At 42.5% G+C, this 17379-nt stretch overlaps 1 protein-coding gene across 2 annotated transcripts in view; it reads left to right on the top strand.

The window, feature by feature from the left end:
* Positions 1–17379, top strand: part of GINM1 (glycosylated integral membrane protein 1) — a 185834-nt gene that overhangs the window by 102153 nt on the left and 66302 nt on the right. For both annotated transcript variants that reach the window (XM_085612251.1, XM_085612252.1), the window contains exon 5: positions 11355–11514. In XM_085612251.1, the coding sequence (XP_085468377.1) occupies positions 11355–11514 (160 nt within the window). The remainder of the gene's footprint in view (positions 1–11354; positions 11515–17379) is intronic.

Below are 17379 nucleotides of genomic sequence, written 5' to 3'. Positions count from 1 at the left end.
TCACAGATTCGGGTCTCGACTTTGCAGTTGGTCATCCAAATGTGCACCTGTGGTCAGTGTCTTGCATGGGTCTGCGCTTCTGGTGTGTAGTCATGTCAGAACTGTTGTCAGTGCACAGGGGTCATCGCGACGTCATCCCGGCGACGGACGCGGAGTTCACGACACCACCTACCGATGCGCAGGGGCACTGCTAAGAGAAAGAAATCTGCGGATCCAGTCTCTCGCCTGGGGGTAATTCTAATGTAAGGAATCTGTAACTAATTTATGTCTCTTACAGATACATCCTTACCTTAAGGTAAGTAACTTGTTCTTCAATCTAAGTATGGCAGTCAGTGATGTATAGAGAAAGGGCCTTTGCTGGTCCCCAAATTCCTGCTGTTTTCTGAACGGAAGAGGTTACAGGCAATGCTTGGGTAAGGGTAAGGTAGCTCATTGTTACAGACTCCAGTTTGTTCAGTTATCTTCTCTCTTGAAAAACATCACTGGATGGGTCGTAATGTGAATGTTCATCTTCTGTTACTGCAGTAGAATGGCCAAGGAAGAGGAGTTTTTTTTCTCAAGTTTCCCCGGTAGCCAAAGGCTCAGACCCGATTCAGACTTAGGTTGTTTAAACAAACATATTTGAAAAAAATGGTTACTCCATAAGTCATTGCTACTTTCTCAACCAATGGGACTTTATAGTCAATGTGGATTTTTCAAGATGAGTACCTTCGTATGCAGTTGATTTTGTCAGTTCAAATACTTCCCTTCAGCTTGAGATCTGGGCTAAGAGTTTTTAGGAAGTGCCTGGCAGGCGTAATGCGACATATCTGTGATGCCAAGGTTCCTATACTTTGCCCTAGATGGAAAGTCTTTTTTTCTGAAGCATCAGTTGGCAATGTGCACTTCAATATCTGTTCAGCAAGGGCAGCTCTAAGTGTTCCAAAGGAACTGGGAAAAGTGGTTGGTGATTACATAGCATTTAATCCAGTTTATAGGAGAGATTATAGACACAAAGCTAAGAAACTATTCCCAATGGCAGGCTGTGTCAAGCGTTTTTCAAGATCAAGGATGTCTGGCAAGAGCAGACAGTCAATTTAGGAGGTAAAATCACTACTACATCAAACTCCATGTGTCACTGTCCCTACTTTAGACCCCTGTTTAGAAGATTGTAGTCCCGGTTGCATCCCTCACAGGCTGCAGAGATCCTCTTAAAAAATGTTACCACTTGGAATCTATGGTCTCTGTAGGAGTCTGTCAACCACATAAAGTGTCCAGGATTTGAGAGCCAGCAGGTTAGCACTCAATGCCTTTCTCACAGTACTTCAAGGGTAATTGGTGCTGGTGATCGTTGCACAACTTGTCCAGAAGTAGAAGGGGAGTCAAGGATTTGTTGGTACTCTCCAGGGAAGCCAGGCATCTGTGGTTCTTGTTGATCCAACACAACATTTATCTGTTGATTTGGCATCTCTCAGGAGTACTCAGTAAGATGAAAGAATCTCTGAGTGTGCATCTTTCAGCAGAACCAGATTGGGAGCTGCACCCAGAGACCTTGTGGCAGATTTTTGACATCTGGAGAGAGATGCACATGGATCTGTTCATCATGAAATAAGACAAAAAATACCAATGCTACACTTCTAAATGATGAAGTACAGCAACGTTGAGGATTGCCGTGCTGATCAAATATTGCACAATAACGTTGAATTCTTTTCTACACATTTCTCTGATTTTTACCACTTTAAATATGTTCAGAGACAGGCCCCAGTTGGACAGACTGGTGTTGTACCCAGAAACATTACATCTATCTGTACCATCTAGTATAAGGGTTTCTTCTAGCAGACCGGGCCAGCTTTCCAAGAGCACAGGCAAAATCTATATAATGACTTGACATTTATAAACTTAACAGTTTGTCGCAAGAGGACCTCCAGTAGATTAAGCAAGTTCACATTCATGGCCCCACTGAATAACAATAAGCCTTAGGTACACACTGATCCCACCCTCCACACAAACCAGACGAATTTATGACATGTGTTTAGTGTAAACCATATTATAAGTGTTATGACCCACTTTTAATGTCCCCAAGCTGTACACTTTACTTTTAGGGATATGGCAATATTGTGCATATCTTACTCCCTGAACTTTAATCGTGTCATTGCTGTTGAGCCTTACTGTCTTTGATGAAACTGGTAAGTTCCTTGCAAAAGAAAAACAAGAGAGGACAACCTAAGATTTCTCAAAGGTCTTGTATGGGATTATATAGAGCGGAAAACCAACTCAATCACTGAATTTTATTCTCAGGACCACAGAGTGTCAACAGAGCACCGTATTCATCACTTATAGAATGTTTCACTTGATTTATCTTACTCCTCATACCTTATTGATAATATAGCGTGCGTGTGGACCAAAATAATGATGTGTTTTGCTAACCATAGGGAGATGGATTGGGGGAGGGGGTATGTCTCTGTCTAATTCCCAAGTATGTGTTTTTTTCTAGGTTGTCCACTCCCATAGATATGTACCTCTTTACTTAGTAATACAAAATTGTCAGATCAGTAATGTATTGCCCAGCACACCCATAGCTAAAACATATTTGTGACACATATAGCTCAGTTTGTTATGACCTTTAAGTGTGTTAACTGATTTCAGTGTTTTTAAATAACCCATGTCCAACACTTTTATTAGGACTCAACAAAAACTCCTACATATACATTAATGAACTAAAACATAAACATTTACAATAGATCAAGGCAACCATCACTGTTTATAGAAATTGCTGTTTAAACCTCCAATATATTTGTGATTTTAATTGAAGCATATATTTTCTTACTCTTCCCAGAGTATCACATGTGGACAGTTCTAGAGACACATCATATCATCTAGTGAATCGGGTCAGGCTCAATGGTCACATCTGTATTATGTAGACAACCTACTATTACACAGGGTGGCCTCGATCAGACCTGTCTTGAGGATCTTCATATACAGGAGGAGATATTCTTATTTGTAGCACAAAGGACATGCGTCGGCTCCAACGATGTCCGAGACAGGACACTGTGGGTGCAAACCTTTCTATTTACACAATATGTCCGCTGTTTGCCGGTTGCTACCTCACCCTGCTCATATAGTGATGTACATACACTGGCTCAATAACATACCTACCGCTGAGGTTCTTGTGTTTAATCCCCCGGTGTATACTTTAGATAAAGTGAACAGATATACTATATGTGAGGAAAGCAGTTCATTACATGGTCTGGTTGTGTGACCTCACCATGTAATAAACAAACAAACAAGAAAATGCACAAACTCCAACTGAGGGTTCCAGAGAGATAAATTATTAAGCAAATAATAAATCGCTGCTTTTCATTCAAATCGCAAACATGCATTGGCAACTACCGCATTTAGTGGTTAGTTGGAAAACGTTTGTAAAGTTTAGTACGGCTACTCCAGCTGGATCTGGACAACCAACTCGGGCAGTGAGCGAGTCACATGGGCCAATGAGGCTTGGTAGGACAGTTACCTTGCAGTCAAAGCAGTCTTCAGTCCACTTTTAGGCTCTACGAGTGAACCTCCATAGACATCAATGGAGGGGTCCTGATGCAAGGCATGCAGGATGTTGAAGATGCTGATCCGGTGACAGTGGTCTTACTGGACTACCCCTCGCTCCACGAACCCAGTTTGACGACTTTGGCCACAGGGGTCGATGTCCCTCAACGTCCGGTTGACGTCCAACCAAAAAACTAGTGGCACTGGTCTCTGGTTACAGCAAAACCAGCTGTTCCCTTTAACTGAGGCTATTGTCAGTCTTGAGTGATCAAATTGCTCTTTGACAACTTTCCCATGTCTAGCAGATTCAGGTGGAACTATTGAGTGTCCAGACTTATCTCCCAGGCTGGTCTTCGGTGGTCAGTGGTGGTCAGGCAATCTTGGATACCAACTCACTAAGACTATTTTTGTGTCACTGCAGCTGTAACAGAAAGTCAGCCGACTGACTCTTGGAGTCACTTATTCTGTCTTGGGGCTCGGGGACCAATTTTCCTCAAGCCGGGCACCACAAGCACAGTCCTATCTTTGCTAGCCAAGAATCATCAGGTGCAGTCCAGTCTTTGGTGCATCTCTCTTTACTGGTCCAGGGATCAGCAGGGCAGTCCTTCTTCGGTCCTCTCCAATGCAGACATGTGAGGTCTGGGTGCCAGGGCTACCACTTTTATGCCCAAAACTTGCCCTCGGCCAATGGGATACCTACTGTCTGATGACATCCTTCAAAGTGGAGCTTCTAGCTATCCCAAAATGCAATATTTTGCCCACAAAGGCAGTACCCTTATCTTGGTGTATGGCGCTTGGTAGCAAACCCAAGAGTTGTGGCTACCGATGGGCTACATGCACCGTGGAAAGCTGGTTTTGCAAATGTTTCCACCTTTCTGTCCCCGGTGCCAACCTGTCTACCAGAACAAAAGAGCAACCCCTGTTGTGTGTGCCCATCATTTGCCCTTCCAAGGCTACTTCCCCTTTGAAGCTCGCCTTTTGGACTCACACTATGTTTGGCCTTCCTGTCAGGTCAAAGTAACACCTTTTCCAGTGGCAGGCCCTTTGTGTTCCTTCCTGAGAGTTGTTGAAACCTCCCACCATGAGGGCCAAAGGCGGACTTGTGGCCAGCAACAGTAATCTCAATACTAATGAATTTCAATTCTTAAAAACACATGGGGAAGACATTGAGTTGTTTTAATGGATGAGATGAAGCTACTCCCCATCATCATTGAAAGACCCGCTATTGCTACATAGATTAAAACCCCATATTTGAACCAAAATGGAGTAATGAGCATTGTTCTGCCAGTTTTTGTGGTTTGAACAATATCTGAATTATAGTCCACTTTAACGATTCTGCACTGTAGTCAGCTTTCCTGAAGTGTGATATCAACTTCAATGTTATAGTTGTACTACTGATGGTGCTTTTGTGGCCTTCAATCTGCTTTCTTATCCAAGGGCTTCTCAGACCCAATTGGAGTTCCTTTGAGTGAGGAAGGCAGTTCATTATATGGGGTAGTTATGCAACCTCACTGTGTATTAAACACAAATCCATCTTCGGTCCAGTCAGGCTTGTTTGCAAAACCTTATCTGAACCCTGGGCAGCTGTGGCTTTGAGCAATTAGGTTTTGTTAAAGGAAGAGGTGCAAAGCATTTAGAAGTTCCAAACAGTTAAGTTAGAAAGAAACACAACACTAATGGAATCCGACACCAGTTTTTTAAAAAAGCTCTTACTTTTATGAATTTTTATATACAGAAATGAATAAAATACCCGGAGGTTTCCAGAGATATCAGTTATTAGGCAAATAATAAGTCACTGCTTTTCATTCTAATCTCAAACAATCAGTGGCAACTACCACTGTTAGCAGTGACTTTGAAAATGTTTGTAAAGTTGTAAACTACTTCTCCGGCCCACTTTGGGCTACCAATTCCAGCAGGGAGTGAGTCAAAGTGGCCAGTTATGCTTGCCTGAGCAGTTACCTCGCAGTCAAAGCAGCCTCCAGTCCAGTTCCAGGTTGTATGGGCGAACCATCAGAGGTTTTAATGGAGTGGTTCTGATTCAAGAAATAGAGGATGCTGAAGATCCCGAAGGATGCTGATCAAGCGACAGGGGCTTCCTGAGGCTACTCCTCGATCATGTTGGGGTGACTTTGGCCACATGGGTGGGTGTCCCTCTTCGTACGATTGAAGTCCTGGCAAAATCCAGTTGCCACGAGCCTACTGAAATGCTGTCACTGGGGTTTTGGGTTTAGGTAAAGGCGCCACAGGGAAACTTCACATACGTTATCTGTTTTCTTGCTAAGTAGTTTGACGGTGCTATAAGGTGGGAAGTACCGCCTGACTTCCCAGAATTAAGAGCCTTTGCTCTAAACAGTTATGCAAACAATCCTTAGCACACGCCCTCGTGTCACAACGTAAAAGTTATTTCGTGTTTTCACATTTACAGTTCAAATCAGTTAGCAGAAGAAATAAATTAGTCTTCTCTTCTAGGTGGTTCTTTATTCATTAGGTGTCTTCTGTATGGTACATAACAGCCAGCCAACACGTGTTTCGTCGCAACAAGGGAATGTAATCCCGCGACTTTTTCAAGGCTGTATTACAAAAGAAATTGAAAACCTATATTTGTACATAACTTGAAAACATGTACTTGATGATAATGTCATAGCAACATGGTGGTGAAAATCAAGAACCGACGTAAAGCGGGTGAGCTATGTCGTCCATTGCAATAACAAAACGTATGAATATAGAACATATCACCATGATTCGTGAAATCATAATGTAACCATAAAGTTTCTACAAGTTCTTTATCGAGTGACACACCCCTCAATTAAAGGCAGGGCATCTCGTCCCCTCAGGGTTTTTGGAAAATGATTGAAAAATGGGCTACGTGACCAACACATTATAGCCCATCTGAAGAGACACCTCCTAAGTCCATGCCTTACCAACAAAACACCAGCGCAGAAGTGTGGGAGTGGGAATTGGGCAGAGACAGCTCAGTGAAAGCTGGGAGCGGTTACATGATAAAAACACAAACAGTTCCCAAATGTGTGAAGTTGAGAGAAACATTCTACAAAATCCTCACATTATGGTATCATATCCCAGAGTGGGACCAGACATAATTGTCCATATGCTGGCCAGTTTGTGGTGCAACTGGCACTTCATCATATTTGCTATGGGTTTGTCCCAAATTACATAGATAGTGGAAATAAGTCCTTAAAGAACTAGACAGAACTTTTAAAGTTTGAGTACCTAGATACCCAGCAGTGTTACTACTATGCCTTCCAATGGTGGGCAGATGATCACATAGTGCCCTGATTGGCAAACAGCTTACCAGATCCCTCAAAATGCCAGTGATTGTAGGCAATAGTATGTGCAAGGAAGGAAATCAATAAAACTTAAAACTGAAGGGGAATCACCTCTCTGGGCATTTTCCCCAGAGACTGGCGTAACTGCTCTGATGTCACAATTTCTGCGACACAGTATGGCCAAGTGAAAAGGCAGACCAAAGAGCTACCTCCAAAATAATAGAGAAGGGTGCGCAAAAGTGAGCTAGGAACAACTGTAGGAAAATAGTTCCTATCTTCCATAGTTAGGGAAGTACAGGAAAGAGATACAGCAGTCTTCACTTTCTTTAGTCATCTAATCAAGTAGATTATCAGAAAGAACTGGGGAATTTTGAAGCCAGGGAAGACATTTCTCCATGGTCCTGTTCTATCATCAAAAATTAGATAAAAATTAATGGCCCATGAGGGTCCAACAAAGAACTCTATAAGATTTACACCTAGTACAAGGTAATTATCAGTGCTGAGAATGCTCTATCTGTAGTCGGACAAAAGTGACAAAGTATCTGGACCCAGCAAAGAGAGGCTGCACCTCGATAAAGAACTTGTAAGCATGCAAACCTCTTTGCTTCGGTAAGTTATACTGTTTTTTTTTATGTCCTCCAAGGATTTGGTCGCTCCCCCCTGGAACTGTGAGGCAACCTTGATGGATCTATTGGTCCTGTGCTCACTGCGCCACTAGATTCAAGCTAGCCTGGCTGATGAGGAGTGATACGCAAAAACCTGTCCCAGAATGCTGGTTTCCAGTCCAGGGAGGACCTGACTTGGGAGTTCTGGCTGGACTGATTTGCATATGGCTGGGTCCAAACTGGGGTGGTGTGGTGAGCAAAAGAACAATGGATTAAACTCAGATATTTGTGACTTGTGATTTGTGAATTGTTCAGCGTTCCGTCCATCATTTGTTCTTTTTGCTTTTGTTGCCCCAAGTGGGATGGGTATGGTTAGAAGTGGGTTGCATGCTCACTGTGCCACAGATTTCAAGCTAGCCTGGCTGATATGGGGTGATACTCCGAAACCAGTACCAGGATACTTGTTTCTGGTCCAGGGAGGACCTGGCTTGACAGTTTGGGCTGGGCTGTACACTTGAGGGACAGTGGGCCAAGACTGATTTGCCCATGGCTGGGTCCAAACTGAGGTGGCATGGTGAGAAAAATATTTGTTCAGCATTCCGTCCATCACTTGTTCATCATTTGTTCTTTTTACTTTTAGAAACTTCGCATTTTCCTGCCCTAAACTTTGATGCCTTCTAGGAATTTCCCACCGCCTGGGCCTGTTAATTATTCCCCCACCAGGAACGCATATTGGGCCAAGATAGTGAGTAGTAGGACCTAGGTGAAGCCAGTAGAGGGTCTTCCTGCCAGGTTGGAAGAGGCGGAGCTGTGCCCTGTCCTATTTACATTTCCAAGGGCTGCTTCCAGTACACTATCAAAGGAACTTCGCTCCAGTTTTTTGGCACCCTAGACCTTTTTGAGCCTAGGCTGGTGAAGAAAGGTTAAGGAAGAAACTTTCTAGCGCCAAATGTAGGGATGGACTAGAAGTTTCCCCCACTCCAAAGGGTGGCATCAGGTATAAATATTGGACCTCCTGAACCAGTCATCAGTACACTCCTGGACCTCTGGACATTACAGAAGAAAAACTGCCTTGTTCTCCTGAGGACTGCCCTACTGCTTGAAGCCTGCCTTGTTCCCCAGAGGACTGCCCTGCTACTTTAGGCCTGCCTTGTTTTTCAGAGGACTGCCCTGCTGCTACCAGAGGACTGTCCTGCTGGTCCCAGAGGACTGCCCTGCTGCTTGAAGCCTAGCTTGTTCCCCAGAGGACTGACCTGTTGCTTGTGGCTTGCCTTGTTCTTCTTAGGAATGCCTTGCTGCTTGAGGCCTGCCTTGCTCTCTGAGAAGAAAGACTGGAACTGCTCATTTTATGCCATGCTAACCTGACTGGCTCCAGGTGTCAGTTGGCTGACCTCCTCTTCTGAGCTACAGGGACATAACAAGCTCCAGAGGCCTCCCTGCAACTGCCCAACTGGCCCCGCCTAGACCTGCAACTGGACCTGCCTGAGACCTGCTGCCTTCTGCTGTAGTGAGTTCTTAATACACAAGAGGTGCCTTATAAGGTACTGGCCCCGTGGCTGGCATCAGTTGAGCATCTCCTGAGAAATTCTGAGGTTCTGGACTCTTCGTGCCAGACTTTGAGAAGGTAACTTTTTCAGCAAGACTAAACTGGTCCCTGTATCCAGTCCATGCTCCATCACAATTGGCCTGAACCTGCGACTTTCCCCTGATCTAACACGACCAGATGACTGCAAGTGGTGCATTGTGCTTTTACGCACTACACTTACCTAAAACTTTCAAATTCCACATCTCCAGTTCAAATTGATAAGATTTCTGTCATTTTGGTGTCATTTTGTTTATAAAAATTTACTCTAGTTTCCTAAATGTATCTTCTATTGTGTTTTTACTTACTGTTTATATGCTGCATACTTACTTAAGACAGTTACTCTAAGGTAAGAATGACTACTTTTGTGAAAAGCTACCAGAGGGTTAACCACAGAGTAATCTAGTGACTTGTGGTTCACCCTGACAAGGATTGTGGTTTTTGCCCGAGTAGTACTTCCACCGTCCTAAACCAATAATCCAGTTTCTTATGCCTAGAATATAATGATGAATAGACATCGCAGAATGAATATTCAACTTCTCTATCTTCCGAAACTGGCCATACACTGGGTCTGACTGTTTTCACTCTGACCATGTCAACCTTCGCCTTCAATTAAGAAGCCAGCAGCTTACCCGCCTTAATGCGAGATGAGTAAATATTTTGTTAGGTCCACAACAAGGTATTTTTCTTCTTTGCCTAAGGCTTTCACCTGGAAGCGCAACACTAAGGTTTTACTTCAAAGTTTAGAGGAGGCAATATGTCTGTGTTCCATCCCATGGCCTTAAGCTGTGATTCCAGTTCCTTCCGTGATCTCACCTTTTTTTCTGGCGAGAAGCCTCGGGCATGAACATGCCTCAATGGACTGCTTTAAAGTAGACCATAACATGATGAGACCTACATCTGGGTTGTCATGGGATGCATCCTTTGCCATGCATTCCTTTATGACGCGTGCCTTAACCACACAGATAGCACCCAAGATTCACCTTTAAAGCACAAATGTTATAACTTTGAAAGTTTAGCAGTGCATTCCTTTCTGTTCCTTTGAAGTGTATTTTGGTTTTCATGGTCCCATTACAGATTCCATATCTAAATCCAAACTAAAGATATGATAACGTCTATGTATTTCAGAAAATCTCAGATTAGGATCTTGTGCATGTAGGTAGGGAAAAAAAGATCTTAACTTCTCCTCTCCACCTTCCCAAATTATGGGCAGCATCTATGTACGTTTCCATGTCCTGCTGTGGTCTGTTTATGGGTGTCTGATGCTGAGAATAGACCCCTGTTCCAAAGTGTGTACAAAAATGTAGCCTGAGTGGGGTCTTGTTGAAGTACCCCCAGTTTTGAGGTTCGCAGTACCTTTAAATTGTTGTCCTTCTAAAAGACTTTACCTTCCAATTCAAGAACTTTCCTTTGAATTCTCCATCACCTCACCCTAAACATTGCAGTTTAAGCTACACAAACAATGGTTAGAATGTCCTTCTGCTTGCTCGGATTCTGTAATAGTTTCTTCCTGAAGGCCAACAATTTCCAGTGGCAGTGATTTGCCAACATTAACGCCTCTTAAGGTGAATAAAATTAATTGTCTTTGAAACAAGCCTTGAATAATAGAATAAAGGCATCAATTCACTCTCGTGAACTTCAGTGACTCTCCTGGCTTAAAATGCTTCATAAGGAGGTGGGGGTTGACAAGCAGTTGGAAGATGTTGCACATGCCCCGCTTGGGGCACTGCTAGCAGCCCCATGAAACCTGTAAAAGTCCTCAAGCAGTGAACAACTTTTGTAGCTTCCAAAAAATACCTATACTAGATGTGAAAAAGGTCTACCTGCAGCTGGAAAAAAGAGTGAACTGGCAGCAGAGGAAGTGCAATGTGGCCAGTCATCTGATGCTGTGTTTGGGCAGTCAGTGATTTAATCAATGAAATAACCTTTTGTGGGTAGCTTTCTCCCCGCATTGAAAGTATACTTCTGTGAATCTTGTTGCTTGCCCATTATGGAAACTTGAGAAACTCCAAAGCACGTCATTGCTGTGTCATGTCTATGAGCTGATTTCAGGTGCAAAACGAAAGAAGCGTGTATTCTACTTCCTAATCTGTATAGCATCCACCTAGTGTTCCCTGATTAAGGATTAATTTTCCTTTGGTCATCGAATGCATGTTGAAATGGACAAAATGTGTCCTCAAGTGCCAACTTCAGAAATAACATTTTACTGTTGACCTGACTTTAGAAATAGCATTTTTCTTAGAACCTAGAAATATGATGATGATTTTTTTAAAAAATGTAATGTAATGTATATATGATGCAGAAAAACATATCTTGATAAGTAGTATTGAATGTGTTTCACTGGCACGTCATTGTTTCTTACAGGTTGAACAAGAGGAGACTGTGGTGCTGGAAATCCTAGCCAATGAAGACTTCATTGTGAAAAGACATTCACGTTACATTGTTCCTTTGAATGAAAGCATGCTGCATTCCATACCAAGAGAGAGTGACGTTTTATTTACGGTTCCCAACCACTCGGGAAAAGGTATAGATTGAATGAAAACGCCGACATAGAGTGAAAAGGAAAATGTTATTTTATCTGAAAAGTGCTACTTACGACTAGTCCTGTATTGGTTCAATAATATGAGTACTTTTTAGATTTGTTTGATATGATCGGTGTGGGTGAGCAGAACTGTTTTAGTATAGGCTCTGATGATTGTTTTTTCACTAATTTTGACAAGGTCCACATTTGAAGTTTATAATTTCCATATTTCATATTTCTGGGTTGCCTCCGTCACTTTTTGATTTGCTTATATGTTAAAGTATTGTGTCCAAAGATTTTTGGATTACACTATTACTAAATTTAAATGTGCACTTTTATGTATTCTTTTATCATTGCAGCTCATCAGCTTGCAAAAATGTAATTATTGCAGACTTAGCTAATGAAACAGAAGTACATTCCAAACAATTCCACTTTGTTGATGCTTTCTCTGGCTTTTAACAGCCAATGTCGTTTAATACTCAAATTTCTTTTAATTCATTGTGTACTCTTTATTTTAATTGAGGACTGAAAAACACCCATGCCCATTCAACTTAATTAGGGCCCACTTTGGTAAGTAGTAGCAAGGCACTTTCAGAGGGCAAACAGCTCTTAGAAGGTTTCTGAAGAAATCTATTGTGGAGCATAGAATTACAGAAATATGCATTACCCAGGCTCACCAGCAAATCTCTTAAAGTGTTTGTATTCATTTACGATGAATGTGTTTTAAAGCTGGGCATTTATCAGTAAGCCCTTGCTCCAGAGGCATAATTGAACTGGAGGTATCAAAAAATCAGATTTTTTTAAATCACTGTTAGTACAGAATTGTTGGGAGTTGAATCACTCAAATGTATTCCCTTTTGGCTTGCTTCATGGTAGAGAACGGAACCTTAATATTCTGACTCTCCTTGGTAACGGCTCTGGTGAATTTCATGACTCAATGAAATTTCACACTTGCTAATCATGCAATGCATTTTAGGAGGGTGGCTGTGAGTAAAATCCTCTCCAGGTGGCTGTTATACGTTCAGCTCTGGTCATAATGGCTGCAGAGGAGCACCGAGAAAGAAACTAAGAGCTATTCAACTGCTCGTGGATGGAAGGAGGTGCAAGGGCAAATTCTCCTCTTCTCTTTCTTGTCTTCCTATTGTAGAGCAACATTTTCATTTTTTTATTTGTATAACTTTTAGTGAAGCACTTCACAGTAAATGAATACAAACATTGCAAATTCAATACAATATGAGGTAACAAGGCAAGAAAAGACAATGGTGAGTAAGGAGTGAAAGGAGGTGATCCTTTAGTAGATGGAAGGACTGCTGTATAGAGGCAGAGTAGATAAGGAGAGGATTGGCCTTCTGCTTAGGGGCAGAAGGATGAAGATTACAAATGGGATTGCACACAAACTGATGAAAGGATTACTAGTAGGAACAGCTAAGCAGAATAGAAATTATTGTTGAAAACATATAAAGAAAAGTGAAGAGGTGTAAGGGAAGGCTATGCCATTAATACATTTGAAGACAATAGTGAGCAATCAAAAGAGAATGCATATTAAGGAAGAGAGCAAAAGGCGGAAATGGAGGCAGTGGGTGTTCAGGACAGGCGATTAAACAGTAATGTAAGAGCTAAATGTGAATTGTAGAGGAGCAAGTGGTTAGTTGGATGGCCATCTAAAAGGGAAGGCCAATATTGCTAGCAGAAGTTGTTCAGAATCTTTATAGTGTGAAATGAAAGAATGGATCAAATTTGACTGGCATTGTGCATCTTGAAAGGCAAGAGCAAGCCATAGCAGCAATGGGTAAACAAGGCCAGTGATAAGAAAATAGCCCAAGATTAGCGTGGAAAAGGGCGAGACACAGGAGTAAAAGGGAATGGATGTTGGACAGAGGCAGGGAAAGGGAGCAAGAAAGAAAAATGTTTCATTCTTGAAAATGTTAACATCTAAGAAATGAGATGGCATTCATACTCAACAGAGGTGACACAATCAAAGATAAAATAATGTAGGGCTGGGTCGTAGGAATTGTAGGAGATGAAGGTTTGGGAGTCATTGGCATAGAAGTGGCTGGTTAGCCCAAACAACTGAAATGAGGAAGAATAGTGGATAGCATAGGTGGAGAAAAGGCAATGCGATGTCTAAGTATTGAGCTCTCAAATGCTCTTTAAAGGAGGAGGAAAGCGGATGACTGTTGGCCATCCCATGAGGCAGAATGTTAGTGACTGGTGAGCTAGTATGAAAACTAAGAGCCAGTCAAACTCGAAGTGCCAATAGAAAGACGTGCAGTGTTCTGCTTTGTGTTGAAAAGCTGCAGAAATATTAAGGAGAATAAAGAGAGAACATTGTTTGTCTTGATGGTGGCAGACCTACCCGAGTAAAGGTCCAGACTATTGCAGCTCCCTTAAGAGGACTTGCACGCTACTCTGCAGGAAGCTTCTCATTGTCAAGGTGGCTCTGTCTGTGCTCAACAGACTTCCCAGGTGGTGCTCCGGTTCGTGTCCATCCTACGTCTTCCGTTCAGTGAACTTACCTGGCTGTGCCTCGGTTGACGTCCTTCCATGGCATCTGAGTTTCTGGGATGTTGCTGTCACTCTATTTTCTGCCGTGTCAACGTCGAGTGGATTGTTGCGGTGTGCTCGGGTTCCTGGAGCAGCTCCTGGTTTTATTTCTTGTGTTGCCACAGTGCTATCGACGAAACCTATGGAAGACATTTTTTTAAAAAGTACAAAAAGGTCTTGAAAGACTCCTTTGGGTAACGCATGGCTGTGCTCTCATTATTTTGAAGGAATTTAATTTACCCCGTTGTGTTCTTGGTTTTCGGGGGCTGAGTTGTTTGGTTGTTTTATGACCTGTCAGTGAGACACGGAATATATATTAGACATTTTTCGGGTCCTTTTGGGGCATATGAATGGTATTTGAGTACATCATTGAACAAGGCTGCATTCACTTATAGTACATGTTTAATTATAATGTTTTTGGAAAACAATATTTGTATGTGAAGTAAGAAGTAATGTTTAATTGATTGCAAATATTGAGAACATCTTTACTGTACCTGCAAGTTCCTAATTAAAGGGACTTTCTCAGCCTAACTAGGTGGTTGGGGTTTTTCTGGTAGCCTTCTACTTCACTCATGCGAAAACATTACCTGGTCAGGTCTTGACAGTACGACGAGCCCACGAAGATTTTTCTCCTCAGTGTAAAATGGAGACAAGGAAGTTAACTCTAGCTTACCTGGCCCATATGATTAGGAGTCTGCAGAAGGAAACTCAGGCTTTGACTCGAAGGATAGATGCCTTACAGAGAAAAGAAAATATGGGCCCTGGTCACCTGAGAATGCCAATAGCGAAAGAGTCTTCAGAGGGTACTTTTCTATCTGCAACTGGAACTAGTCAACTCAGGCTTAGACTCGAAGGATAGATACCTTACAGAGAAAGGAAAATATGGGCCCTGGTCACCTGAGAATGCCAAAAGCGAAAGAGTCTTCAGAGAGTACTTTTCTATCTGGAACTAGTGAGGGAGCAGGTGCCTCTGTTATTCATGTTACTACCCCCCACACTATACCATTGTCTTGTCCTGAGCGATTCACAGGTGATTCAACTAAATTTGTCACCTTTATAAACAAGTGTTCGTTACACTTGATGTGTAAGCCGGCTTGTTTTCCCAATGAATAATCAAAGGTTATGTTTGTTTTATCCTATTTGGGTGGTACAGCTGCTACCTGGTCCAGTCCGTTATTAGAAAGGATTGACCCTCTGTATATTGCTGTTGCATCGCACTAGCTGCAGCTGTTGCTTTGTTTTTAATTTTCATCCCATCACTTTCCTGTGGTTCCCTTTATTATCTGTGACACCATTTTCAGAGTATAGCCTCTGTTGGCTGGTCCACACGCGCAACTCTCCCGGAATGTCCTCCGCAGAGCCTGGTCCTCCAAATACAGAAGATATAGAAGCATGGCACGAGTGGTGAGCTCCATTGGATGTTACATCAGCTATGGCAAGTACCATGCCAATTATAACAAAAAAGCCACAGAGTCTGCTCCACAAGCCAAGCATGTAGGAAGTAAGAAAGCTACTAGTACGGCTCCAACCAGGCATTATTCTTGCCACAACAGCATCAAACGGGCATTGATTACTGATTTTTTTTAAAGTAGCCATCAAAACCACTGAGGAAAATTGGCGTTGTCATGATTTTAAGCCCTCTCCTTGATTCGGACGAGCCCTGTCTTACCTAATTGGCCGGCTCCTGTCCAACTCACTTGTTTTTATTCGGTCTTTGGTTTACCAGGATTAAATTGGTTATTGGTTAAAACCATTCACCTTTTAAATTTCACTCCCTTTTCATTCAAAAACCAGCTCCGCTGTAGTTCAGGCGTTGCAGCACACCAGAGAGGCACTCAACCTCTCTGGTGGGAACCCGATGATGAAGCATGTCACCAACTAGGTTGGTGAGTGAGGGTTCTTTTAACACATTATTTTGGTTTTTGCCCACGCTGTTACTCCTAGTTTTGCTCCTTCCCCTGTTCACTCTTTCGTTGTTGATTTATTAAGCCAGGGGGATCAAGAGTGATTTTCCCTCACCCTCTCTTTGTTATCGTCGTATGATTTTAAGCCCTTCAAAGACACAAATACAACTATTAACACTACAGATCTTCAAAGCGAGACCAATACAAACCCTCTTAGTGACAGAATCAACAGTAGAGAGAGCAAAAGGAAAGAACTCCAGGATAAGGGATTGGAAGCAATTTGTGCCATAAACAAAGTAGTCCCGAGTCTCCAAGGTCTAAAATCTAAAGCTCTCCACTCTCTGGAAACTAGCCAAGCAACAACTCTCATGTCATTGAGGCACAAATTCACTACCACTTGTCCTCTTCAGACATCCTTTGTCAGCAGCAACAACAATTTGCATCTGGTCACTGTAGACACGATGGATATAATGAAGCTGACCTAACGCATCAGACGAACACAAACTTCTCGAGTCCTTTTGGCAAGCCATTTATGTCAGTGAGAGTCCATCACCCCGAAGTGCAGGGGTTCGTTAATACAAACACCAATATTCAAGACAAGTCAGACTCCTATCTCCATCCATTGGAAGGGGAACAGCACCTTGGCCAGGAACATCGCCTGTCTACATCATACGCTGGGATGTCATCTAAACCTAATAACTTGGAGAACCACTATTCTAATGTCACCTACCCAAAAGAAAAAGGAATTACCCAGTAGGTTTCTCGGCCCTTTGAGCGATTCACCCTTAGAGTGCCCTCCTTACCGGGAACATCATGTTCGTTCCACACCAGCAGAACAAAGTCGTTCACCAACATCTTTAGTTTGGCCGCTCTTGCTAAATACCATGGATACAATCAGCAAAGCAATGCCTTACCACGCAGACAAGTTATAAGGAGCAATCAAGACTATCATCTAACTCGTCCATCATTCCTGGTAGTTCAAATCATAATACAAGAGTGCAATCCCCACCTGAAAAAATATATAGTTTATTCAAACGTCCCGCAAGGAAAGAGAAACAAAACTCAAAAATCCAGGTCACACAAATTGCGAAACCTATATCAGCGTCAGGTAGCACCTCGACAGAATTCAGGATAACTTGCCGGCGCAAGCTCAATTTGGTCAAGGAAGATGTTAGAGAAGAAAGTCGAAATCTGTATTTAACTTACAGCCAAAGTCAGGGAGGTAACTAAGTCGCCCATGTAAGGGATCACGAAATTCACTCAAAAAAATACACATGTCTTCCTGAAATCACCTCTGACTTTCTTGGAGCTCACGGTGGATAAGAATATAATGGAAAAGAGTTCAGACAACGTGTCACAGTGCGATCTCTTTAAAAACAACAAACTGGTCTTCATTCCCCAATATGTCTCAAGGGGAACC

Source organism: Triturus cristatus, chromosome 6 (genome assembly GCF_964204655.1).
Source record: "Triturus cristatus chromosome 6, aTriCri1.1, whole genome shotgun sequence".
In the NCBI taxonomy this organism is placed as follows: domain Eukaryota; kingdom Metazoa; phylum Chordata; class Amphibia; order Caudata; family Salamandridae; genus Triturus; species Triturus cristatus.
This window is presented reverse-complemented; position numbering and strand designations above follow the sequence as displayed.